Source organism: Eulemur rufifrons, chromosome 4 (genome assembly GCF_041146395.1).
Source record: "Eulemur rufifrons isolate Redbay chromosome 4, OSU_ERuf_1, whole genome shotgun sequence".
Taxonomy (NCBI): Eukaryota; Metazoa; Chordata; class Mammalia; order Primates; family Lemuridae; genus Eulemur; species Eulemur rufifrons.
The window spans coordinates 40,164,504-40,177,450 of NC_090986.1; the positions used below are offsets into that span (position 1 = coordinate 40,164,504).

General features: G+C 31.6%; 1 protein-coding gene across 1 annotated transcript in view; it reads left to right on the forward strand.

The window, feature by feature from the left end:
• MYCBP2 (MYC binding protein 2) overlaps nt 1-12,947 on the forward strand; it is a 251,274-nt gene that overhangs the window by 174,582 nt on the left and 63,745 nt on the right. The window contains exons 53-54 of the mRNA XM_069467662.1: nt 8,860-9,084; nt 9,946-10,078. Coding sequence (XP_069323763.1) covers nt 8,860-9,084; nt 9,946-10,078 — 358 coding nt within the window. The remainder of the gene's footprint in view (nt 1-8,859; nt 9,085-9,945; nt 10,079-12,947) is intronic.

Below are 12,947 nucleotides of genomic sequence, written 5' to 3' on the forward strand. Positions count from 1 at the left end.
TCCTTTGCATCTGTTTTACTACATTTACTGCTGGAAAAACGTTTTCCATCTATTCTTCCTTCTTACTTCAGTCCATCTGTGAATAAGCGAACTATAATCATGGCTTATAATTGTAAAACACTACTCAATAAAAAAATGAAAGCTGAGAGATTTGGAATAAAATTAGAAATAATCAAAGACCAGTGCCACTAACTTAAAAAGATACAGAAGTGCCAAAAAGTTGCCTGTAGCAATCTTTACATCTACCCCTTCAACCTTTTGTAGTTAAAACAATTTTGTAGTCACACCAATGTGGGTACTTTACTTGGATCTGGACTCAAACAAACTGTAGATGGGAGTATGGGCAGAGATTAGAAATTTGAACACTGACTGAATATTTGATGAACTGTTAAAAAAATAAGGTCACCATAAATAACCCAATTTAGAATAACTTTTAAAGTGATTTTTTTATACTGTCTTGTCTATTTACTAATATTTTAGAATTCTTGTGTTCGTTGTAGATATGTACGTTAGCTAAATTTTGGCCTGCCTAACAGTACTATTTAAATACCATTTCTTTACTAAGAAATATTGATGTCCTAACTTAGTTCAAATGTGACTTTGTTTTAGCACTTTAGTAATGCTCTAGTTTAGAGATTAAATAGTATTAGACATTTATATTTTGACTGCATATTTTCAAAAATAATTAAGTCAGTAGGAAAAAAATGGGGCTAGTTGAAAAATGTAGATGCTTTGTGAGGCATTCATTATTATGTAGAACTTTTTGTACTTTTTACAACATACTCTTCAATTTTACATCTTAGAGTCTTTGTTTTTCATTTATCTATAAAACTTTTGCTTCTGTTTTTTCCTAATCTTTTTTTACTTGGTCAGACTCAGAAATTTCTGTTGATGGTTTTCTTCTCTGTACTTCAATAATGCTATATTCATTAGTTCATTGCTTATTCAATAAATATTTAAGTTCTTGTTATTTGCCAAGTACTAAGCTGTACATTAGGTATTAGGTGGAGGAGCAAAGGGGAAGGATACACAATAAATAAGATGAGGTGCAGTTCTCACTGTTGGGGTACTCACTATATAACGTGGTAGACATACCATATTCAGATAATTAAGTTGCAGTGTGATAAATTGTGGAATGGCTTTGCTTAAGAGGTGACATTTGAAAATCTTGAAGAATAGTTGCCAGGAAAAAGTGAAGGAATTCCTACACAGAGAATCAAATATCCAAAGTTATAGGGGCATGCTGTGAACTGATGAATAGCCAATATGGGTGAAGCAAAGGATTGGGGGTGGAAAGCAGATATGTCCTGGGAAAATTAGGTCTCCTTCCTCCTTCTCAGGTAGCACTTAGTCTGTAGCAATAGAAAGGCTTGCTTCCTGCTACCCATCATATTTAGTTTGTTTTTCTTGCCTTCAGCCTATTTGTATTTATATACCTCTTATTTCTGTTGTTAATCTCCTGAAGGGTAAGGACTTATTAAGGATCCCTTCTTACTCGTGTTTGTTTCTTCCAAAGTGTTAAATACTATACTTTGCTTGTAGTAGGCTTCCAACATTTGTTGATGCTTAATTTTAGTTCTTTGCATTTAGTATGATCATGCTGCTTAAAATAATTCCTAATACATATATATTCCTTACCCTAATTGTTTCATTTAATTCTCTGTGTGACCCTGTGATGTTAAGTATATTTATCATTTTTCCAAGGAGGAAAGATAGACACTCACCCAAGATCACAAGTAGAAAGTAGTGGAGCTGATGCTGGATCTCCAGTTGATGTGATTCTGAAGTTCAGTGTGCTTTAATGTAGTGGAGAGATAAGGATAAAAATAGTTATAAAAAGGTGATGTGAATATATATAAAAATCATATTACTTTGGCTATAACTGCCAAATTAAGTAAGTATGAATACTCATAACCTTAGTGGTTGAAAGAGGATGGATACCATGATATGTGTTGAAGGTGACATGAGTCAATCTGACATGCCTAGGGAATATTAATTTTTAAATTAAAATTCTAAAGATTTGGAAACTACAAAATATGAGCTAATAAAATGTTTCAAACATAAAAGAAAACATAAGTTAAAAAAACGAAGAATCTATTATGCACATGACATGGGAGACATTTGACTGACTAAAATCAACAACTTAATTTTTTAGAAACCAAATTTACTTGTATGATAGGAGATGTTAGTGACTTGAAACTTGTATGTACAATTCTTGGGGTACCTTGTCAAAAATAAGATTTTTCAGCATTTGAGAGGAGTTGAGTGGAAGAGAAGGTTTATATCAAGGAAAGTAGGTGTTACACCAGTAGAAGTATTCTAAGATGGCTTTATAATAAATACCCATATAATTTAATTCTTGCAGAAGCAACTTGGTTCTCCAAGCATCTCTGTGCAGTTATGTGAATCACTTTCTATTTAGGCTGATAAGTGTTCACACGTAGAAAGTATGATGATTTTCCAAAATTTGGGGCACTAAAGATTTGGAGTAGAGATGAAGGGAAAATTTCATTTGATGGACTCTTTTATAGCTTTACCCAGGGTAAATGGTAAAATTAGTAAGTATTTCTTGCATTTTAAATCCAATTTCAATCTTTTGGGTTACCTAATAAAGCCTAGCAAGTCACAGTTTGAACATACTCCAAATTTCCCTGGTTTTGTTTTGCTAATAGGTTTGTGTGTGTGTGTGTGTGTGTGTGTGTCTGTATATATATATACATATAACCTATTTTTTAATCTTAATATTAAGTCTTAATACAGCATTAGTAAATATGCTGTTCTTAGATGGTTGAAAATAGCTTTATTTCATTCTTCACTATTTAAGTTTCATAGACAAAATGAGATTAAGAGGCAGTTAAAATAATACTATAATTTTTATATATGCTATATACAATTTTTCTGAGTTATTTTTTTCTATTTTGCTTTAAAAATAGTAATTCCTAGCTCTGTGCTTATCTAACATGATGAAAGTTTGTTTTGTTCTGTTTTGTTTTTGTGTGAGCATTTGGCATGTTTGGTCATATACTTTTCACTGTGATAACAATTCACTTATTTGGTCTCTTCTATACCTTGGAAGATTCACAGTTTAGAGTTGCAATTTGGTGCTCATTAATTTGATTAAGTTTTTAGTATACTTTAATTTTCTTAACTTTTCTGCCTTTAAAGTGGTATTTGAGAATAAAATGACTTAAATTATTATACATATGTATATGTGTATATATACACACAAATAGTGCTCATATTAAACTATGAAATTATACAATATGAATGCTAACATATATTTTAATAGTGAGAAATTGAGACTTTGCAGAAATTAATATTTTCATGTATGTTCATACCTTTAGACTAAAACGTTCCTAAATTTTCAAAATCAAACTCTTTAAGTGTATATATTTGTGTGTCTGTATATAAATGGTTGGTTTGTTGTTTTTGCTTTGTTTTGTTTTTTGAAATGAGGTCTCACTGTGTTGCCCAAACAGGCCTTGAACTCCTAATTTCAAGTGATCCTCCCACCTCAGTCTCCCAAATAGCTGGGACTACAGGCACGTACCACCATGCCCAGCTGTTCAATTATATTTTATTTTTAAACTCTAGCTTTCTATTTGGTGAATTTTTGATACTTGAAAAATGCAATTTGATTAGGACATTATACAGTTTGATAATAATCTTTTTTTTTTTTCAAAGCACCTGTGACAAAGGATGAAAATAATCTTATAGTAAACTGATGTGGATTAAGAATTTTCTACAACTGCAAAACAAAAGCAAAAAAAGTATCAAATTTGAATTCATATATAATTTACACATACAGAATTGGTTTTATTGGCAATTTGTTACCGTGTTTAGCAGTTACATCACTTTAAAAGTATCATCGTACATGCTGTTGACCCAGAAGGCACTTTGAAATAGGCCAGGCACGGTGGCTCATGCCTGTAATCCCCGTACTACAGGAGGATCTCTTGAGGCGAGAGTTTGAGACCACCTGGGAAGAGACCCCATCTCTATTAAAACAAACAAAAAAAAATTAGCTGAGTGTGGTGGCATGCGCCTGTGGTCCCAGCAGTTTGAGAGGCTTGAGGCAGGAGTATTGCTTAAGCCTAGGAATTCGAGGTTATAGTAAGCTATGATCTGGCTATTGTACTTGCCATTGCAAAAGTCACCTTAGGTTTCTGAGACCCTACTAAAAAATAAGAGAGAGGTATAAGCTTTAATTATTGTCAATCACCATATTGCTTTTTTATTGCTGATTTCACCTGCATTACCTTTAACAATTGTTTTCCACATTACTTTTAATACTAGAATAATTTATGCTAAAAGATAGAAAATGCTAAAAATAATCTTGATATTGTTTTATGTCAAAAGTTCTGTACCATTATTCTCTATTAGGGAGTAAAATTATTGAGCAAATTCTCCAGATTCTTATATACATAGATGAACCAGTAAGGACAATTTTTTACCCCTCCCCGCAAAATAGCATTTCAAAATGCTTTGCAATATGTTTCTACTTTACCTAAAGAGAAAGGACTCTATTTACTATCCATTTCAAAATGGGGAAGTGGTAGGCATATTGTTAGAAAGTCATTTTTTTCAGGCTTTGATATGTCTTATAGTTATGAGTTAGCATATATGTATATAAATGTGTATCCACATCCGTCCATATACATATATACGTGAAGAAAATATAGAACTAGAGAATAGTAAATAAATTCTCCTTGTCTAAAATGACTTATAATTGGGAATGGTATTGTTTCTTTTGTATTGTACAGAAGTCTTAGGTGGTAATCTTTTCTATTAACATTTTGAGTATCCTCTTTTTTGGTTCAAAATAACCATGTATCAGAATATTTACATAAGCAGTAGAATTGTGCAATTGCTACTCACTAGAAAGATATTAATTTCAGATCAGATAAATATGGATTGATAGCATGATATGTCTGTGTAAAATGTATACCATTTAAATTTTTGATAAAATATTTTGTGAAAATGTTGATTTTTCTGGGATCATGTTTCTGTGAATTAGTTGTTCCTTAATAAATTTTTTTAGTCTGTGACACAGATATCTTAAATGCTCTGTACATTTCCTAAACTTTGAGATGGAGAAAAATCGTCTTTTGATAAAAGATTCAGATTTTATGTCTTTCTTTATGCTTTTCTTAACTAATTTTCTAATGGCTTTCAGAAACATTTCCAAATGATTTTTTCCTATAAAGGGAAAGAAAATTGAAAAAAGAACTTAAATTTTGTTTTGTTTTATTTTTTATTTTTTAATTTTTGTTATTTAAAAAGTGATGTCACATATACTACATGCCATTATTATTCATAATAATAATTGCATTTTCTATACAATCTACATTATTCACATTATTATAAAATAGTAAATATATAATAGTAAATATTATAGTAAGTAATATTTGATATTATAGTAAATATATTTTCTAATATAAAATAGCAGCAGACTATTTTCTGTCATAAAACAAATCTGGCTTGTATTTGAACAAACACGTCCTCATTAAGGAGTTTTAAGGTTTCTTTCTTGCATTGACTGTCTTAAGCTTTATAACAATGTCTGGCTCTTAATTTTAGTAAATGGCATGACACACTATATCCATGGAGAGCTTTTGACAAAAATTTGTTTATTAGAATTTCTTTGGCGTGTGGTTTACTCAGGTGGCTTCAGTTTCCCTTTAGTAAAATAATATTTCCATGTTGGTATTAGAGTACATAAAAATGTTGTTACTGTGAACGCATCTTCTGCAGATGATATCCTGTTCCCTTTCTTTGTTGATATTTTTCTTTCTTAAACTTTGTCGCTCAGAATATCTTTAATGCTAGCCAAGGAGTCAGGGATTTGGACGTATTTTCATGGACTTCCAAAGCTTTTTTCCCCCAGGTGAGTTAACTGTAAGGAACAATCAATCGTATGTTATTCAGGTATTTCAGCATGTATAACAAATTTTATAGTTTATCTTTGAAGCCTTTGCTTGAGATTGATAAAAATTATTTACCAAAGAAAGATTTATATAAAGTGCTGTAGTAATTTCCCTTCTACTCCTGCCAAAGAATGTATTACTAATTTAAGTGAAACTTTTACATGACTTCAAGTTTGCTACATTTAGTTTTATGACTACCCTCTCCAACTATTATCTCCAAGTTTAGCCTTTTCAGAACTAACTTATTTAAGTGGTAGTGTCCTGACTTTATGGCTCTTCTGTTTTTTCCACTGGCTCCTCTTGCACATTGCCCTTTTGAGTGTTTATCTAAGAATGGGGTGGGAATGGAGGGAAAAAGTTATACTAGAATTCAACAATTTCATATACTGGTGCCTGGGTCTCACATTTCTGTATTGAAAATATAGCATGTATTTTAGGATTGCTTGAGAATGACGGGCATAGTTTCATGAATTTATGTCTATTGTGCATTTTTTGTACTGTTTAGTACAGAATAATTGGATAAACTTTGTTTTACATTTATTAATTTATAGCTATTCAATAAAATATTAACTATTTTAACAAAAGTTCTTATATATTGTCTTTCAGCGGATAGTTTGCAATTATTATTAGCTTTGCCAAGACTTATTTCCCAATGTTACCCTGACTGATCAAAAGTTAGCATTAGTATTATAACTAATTAAATGCACCAGGCATATCATCACCAGTGAAATTATTTTTTGCTATTCTGTGCATATTTGCCTGTCATTTTTTATGTTCCCATGTAATTTTAAAAAATCAGTTGTAAATAGGACTAAAACTTTCCTCTTACAACTACGAAATGGCATGATACATTTATTAAAATTGACCATTTACAAATAGACATTTTTAAATCCTTACTGAAAACCTTGTGAGTGTAATAGCACTATGTAAAGTTTAGATCTTACTCTCAGTTTTTATTTTGTGTGCTCTTTGTGTATTCATGAAGGTACTCATATATAAATTTTTACAAATATGCATGCATGGATATATGAAATGCATATTTTAAGTTTCTTTTCAGTTGTGAACCTCAGTTTTTCTAGTGTTTAAAATTCTCTTGTCCTTTAAATTACCAATATGTAACTAAAAAATATTAGTAAATATAGTGTGGTAATTATAGTAAATGTAAGTAAATTGTCCATAGTACATAATTGTGTAAGTAAAAATTGATAATTATTTGTCACTACAATGAGATTTACAAAATATTATGTGAAAGTTAATAGTGGGTTTAAAATTTCCCCTGATCAACCATATATTGAATTAACAAAGTCACAGGTATAGAGAATTCTTGAATATACATATTTTTTACCCCAAGGATTTTATATTTGATTTTCTACTATGTATATGGATATTATATATCTCTCTCTTAATATGAGACTACTTATAGGGGTAGAACTATTCAGTAGAATTTTGTATGATGTTTTTTCATTTTTATTCCATTTATAACATTAAATATTAATTTTAACCTCATATTTGTATGCATATCCTATTATAGTTACCTGTTACTGTATTTTAATAAAAGTAATTTGTAGCATCCATATTACTGTATTTATTTATTTATTTATTTATTTTTTTTTTTTTTGAGACAGAGTCTCACTCTGTTGCCCAGGCTAGAGTGAGTGCCGTGGCGTCAGCCTAGCTCACAGCAACCTCAAACTCCTGAGCTCAAGCGATCCTCCTGTCTCAGCCTCCCGAGTAGCTGGGACTACAGGCATGCACCACCATGCCCGGCTAATTTTTTCTATATATATTTTTTAGCTGTCCATATAATTTCTTTCTATTTTTAGTAGAGATGGGGTCTCGCTCTTGCTCAGGCTGGTCTCGAACTCCTGAGCTCAAACGATCCGCCCACCTCGGCCTCCCAGAGTGCTAGGATTACAGGCGTGAGCCACCGCGCCCGGCCGATATTACTGTATTTATAAGTACAGTTTTAAATCTGTTTGAGAGGAGTAATAATGGAAATGGAAGAACCCCCGACGGTGGAACTTTTATTTACATTTAGTTAGGAAAAAGAGAACATATGGAAAGTTTGTTATTTCTCTTTATTACATTCATATAAGAAACAATTTATTACAGCATTCAGAATAGAAAATTTGGGGCAAGTTCACTTCTTTCATTTTAGAAGTGACCTTTTTCAATAATATAAATTCAAATGCATCATATGTACTTTAAAATGCATCTTTAATGTTAATCTCTGCTCTCTAATAAAAATAGTCTTTTTTTCTCTTACTAGCTTTAATGTATCACTACATAGTAATGGCCTAACAAATCTAGCAATACATTTTCGTTTGTACTATATTAGAAAGTGTGAATTGTTAAAATCTTATAAGCATCCTTATTTCATTCATTAGTAGCAAATATTAAGATGTAGCTATATTTTCTGCATATTTTTTATCACTGTTATCTATTCTTATAGATAAGTCTCCAGAATCTTATACCTGTTTTCTCTATTTATAAATAATTATTTCAAAGTGGGAAGAAATTATTTAGATTTTTTGCACATAACAACATACAGTGCAGTAATAATGATTCAAAATTGTTCCATTGTGGTTCACATAGTAAATGATTTTTATTTCTCCTACCATTAAATATTGCATTAAAAGACAAAAGTAAAATCAACGACTATTGTGTTTCTCAAACTGTGGTGGGCAAAAGCCAGAGGTTCAGATGCTCTCCTGCTATATTTTCTTCTCTCCAACTTTATTTTAAATATCATTCGGTGTTGAAAAAACTGAATCTTTAATTAGTGGCATTAACTAATACTTCAGTTATCTTTAGATATGTGTTTTCTTTTTAAATTGGCAATATCATAGTCTTGCTATGAAAACTATTAATGGGAGGATTTTGAAAGTGATAATAGAGTTTGTTTATTTTTTTTTCCTATTCAAATTTTCAGGAATCTAAAAGTAATACTGATGACTTTTTCAAAGACATAAACTCCTGCTGCTCACAGGAAGCAACAATGCAAGAACAAGATATGCCATTCTTGCGAGGAGGGCCAGGCATGTACAAAGTGGTGAAGACGGGACCTTCGGGTCACAACATCAGAAGCTGCCCTAACCTTAGAGGTATCCCAATTGGAATGTTAGTTCTGGGAAACAAAGTCAAAGCAGTGGGAGAGGTATGGATTCTTGTAGCTTCATGACTTCTAAGATATTCATTTTTAATGTAATACAACCAAAGCATCTCTTTCTTCTAAAGGTTGCCATTTCCATTGCAGGTTTTTAAAATGTTAATGTATTTACTTGTATTGCAAATACTAACATAATTTTTCTGTGCTGCTTTTCTAATAATTTTGTTCTCATAATTATCCTTGTGAAAACAAGATTTATATTAAGAAATGATTTGTATTGTGTATATAAATGTTCGGTATTTGCATTTATCTTTTCATTATTATAAATGTACTATACCATGATGGATTATCAGCATTTAAAATATTTTATGTGATCAGTATGGAGATGTGATCATGTACGAAGGGTTTCATTTCTTTGTTCCCATTCATAGGTCTCACTGAAGTCCTGAGCAAATAAAATTACTCTTTAGGCTATTGTGGCGTTTGCCTCAGCTGATAAGCTTGAAGATGTAGTGTGTCATGCTATTTCTCAGTAAGGGTCATTCTCAAGTTGTACTATAGGTACTGTCAACCTACATAGCAAGTATGCTGTCTTAGGACATTTTAGATGCTAACAACAACAGCAAAAAAAGCCACATGTTTTTGGGTAATGCTTAAAATTATTTAGGGATTATCTTTGTGGTTTAAAAATTATTATGTTAACCAAATTCATAAATAAGCAATATTTTACAGAACTTTGTATTGATTTCTGTCTTACCTCAGGCTGTGGTCTTAATTTCAGAAACTAATTTCATGGTAGAAGTGAATTGGAAAGATACACTATTCAAGCACTTAAGCTTTTTACTGGTTTTCAGACTGAGTGCCCTAAAAGAATCAAGCCAATCAATCGTGCTTTTTGTTATGTGCCAGGTAACCAATTCTGAAGGTACATGGGTGCAGCTGGATAAGAACAGCATGGTAGAGTTCTGTGAGAGTGATGAAGGAGAGGCATGGTCCTTAGCTAGAGACAGAGGCGGAAACCAGTACCTCCGACATGAAGATGGCAAGTTGGCTTAAATTTGTGATTTATTCCAATTAACCTTTGAAATACAGAAGTTTAATGTATATTGTATTGCTTTTGTCTTAAAGAGTTTTGTGTGTTCATTTTTTAAGGAAAAGCCAAACTAAAGATTAAAAAATCTTTCAGCTGTTAAAATTGGTTTATAAAATACAGCGGTACTAAATGAGTGCACATAAAAGAAGAAACTTAAAAGAAAGTTTGAAACATACAAATTAATCTTTATAAAACATGCTTTTTATTTCATTAATATAAATTTGTATGCCTTATTCTTCTGTGCCAGTCCAGAACTGAACATTTTACCCTTTCTATCATGAAATGGAAGTTCAGTTTTCAAACCACCAATTGCAGTACTTCTCCCAGGCAACTTCATTTGATTGAATTTTGACTCAGGGAAGGAACATTGAATAAATACATAACACCTTTTGGGGGTTTTCTATTTGTTGTGTAGACTTTCAACTTTCAACTTTATTTTATCTGTTCAACATTGACCTCAATAACAGAAGATTTTCCTTTTGTTCCCCCCTCTCTATAATCTCCTGGTGGCAAAAACTTGTTCTTCAAAGTTCAGACCACATCAGTTCTATTATAGTGATGTTAATTTTTATTTTTTCATTCCCAGATTGTGAGTCCCTTGTGGACAGGAACAGTGTTTTTATCTTTGCATTCCTAGTTCTAAAACAGTTTTGGCACAAACCAGTTGCTCATGAAGTTTGATAAATACAAGATGAATTATAAAAATAATAGGACATCAAAATAAGGATGTAAGCAAGGATAGCCTTGTCTGCCAAATCCAAAAATGTGTAGGATAAGGTTGGATAAAAGAACTTGTTTTGTTATTCAAAAGATAATAAATTTATAATACTATCCGAGAGATAACATGGCTATAAATACAAACAGATTCAAAAAGGTTTTGAAATTTGCATTAATGACATTTGGAGATATTATCGCGCCCCCCCCCTTTTTTTTTTTACCCAAAGCCTTAACCCTTTGAGGTAGGTAATGAAATCTTCAGTTTATAGGTAAGGAAACTAAGCTCATAGAATTTAAAATGATTTGCCTGTGGTTACACAGCAGATGCAAGACTTGAGTCAGAATCTTCATTCACATTTTAAATGCTGTGCTCATTACACCATGCTACACATTGAACACAATTTGAGAACCTACCTCTTCTCCTTGTTTTTACCAGATAAACTTTTTTAGTCAAAGGTGGTGTGGTCATAAAATAATATTCTGAGATAGTAGAACTATTCATCATTTTCCAAAGAAAAAGCTCGGTTTAATGCAAATCAGGTATTTATAAAATAACCTTCTCATTTAATATCTACTCATTATATATTACTATATATTTACTACATATTCATTAAAATTTTAACATTTTCCTTTATATAGGAATATTCACCTGTAAATGAAAATACCTAAAGTTAAGATCAGCTTTATTTAAGATATACTTAAATGTGAGATGGGCTGAAGTAACTCTCAAAGGACCTTTCTAGCTTAATAATTTTTTAACTGGCAGTATAACATAATATGTAAGAGTGGACTCTGGAGCTGGACTGCTGGGGTACAGATCCTAGCGCTACAACGTCCCAGTTGTGGGACCTTGGCCAAGTTAATCTATTTGCCTCGGTTTTCTGCTTTACAAATTACCTCATAAGTTATAACCTCATAAATTTGATATGAAGACTAAATGAGCAAATAACTTAAAAAGCTAACAGATGGTAAGCTTAGATATTATTGCTAAAATGTAAAATGCCCATACTAAGAAGCTATTTTTAACATGGGAAATTGTATTCTCATAAGCTTAGAAGGTAGAAGGTTCTTCTAAGATAAAATGTCTCTTAAATTAGGATATCATTTCTGGTTAGATATATATTCCACCCTAAAAGATGTTTAAGAGAAGTTTAAGTTTTTCTCTGTAATCAGTTAATCATCCTTTACTCTTTTGATGTATGTGTGTATATGTATACACATACATCATTATCGTAATATGGTCATAATGTGAGTCTTAGTATTTTTTTTTTCAAGGCAAGCGTGAAACGAAGTTTATTGAGGAAGGACAAGATAGGTTTACAGAGCAAGAGCAAGATATAGGTATACAGGGTAAGAGCAAGATATGTTCATCACAGAATGGCGAACGGACTCCTCTGTCATAACAAAAGGGCCTAGTCTTAGTATATATATAACCTGTGATGATAAGGAAAGAAATGATACAATATTAGTGCCTTAAAATCACTAAGATTAGTTGATGTAGATCCCAAATAGTCTGCTGCTCACTGGTATTAATATTTAATATGGAAATAAGAGGATTTGACACTATGGTTATTTATATGAAGTAGTGTAAGTAAAACAAAAGCTTTCCTCTTTGTAAAAATTATTTATTGGTCTTTGATATCTGTAGATAAAGCTGGTAGGCCAAGTTACTGCTGTGGTAACAACAGACTTATCTCTAGTGGTAGAGCTTTCTGGAGTCTAGAGGGGAAGAGCGATGCTGTCTTTCTGTTCAGATTACTGTTCATGAGTGTTTTCCAGAAGAAATATTCCACTGTTGAAATATCTCATACTGAAGAGTATTGCCTAAGGGAAGTGCTAGGATTGGTTTTTTTTTTTTTAATGAAGTCTGCAAATACTGGTAAAATGGTAGACCTTACAGTGCCACTGGTACGGCAGAATTCTAATTTAAAAGTAGGAAGAAAACATTCCACCACATCCCTATAGTTCCATGTTCTGTTAAAGGGCTACTGACTTTTTAAAAATATATTTAAAACATTTCATTTTTATAAGGTTATTTTAATGGAAAAACCCCTTTTTCTCCCTATTGCCTTTCATTTCACAGGCTTTATTTTGCCCTTTT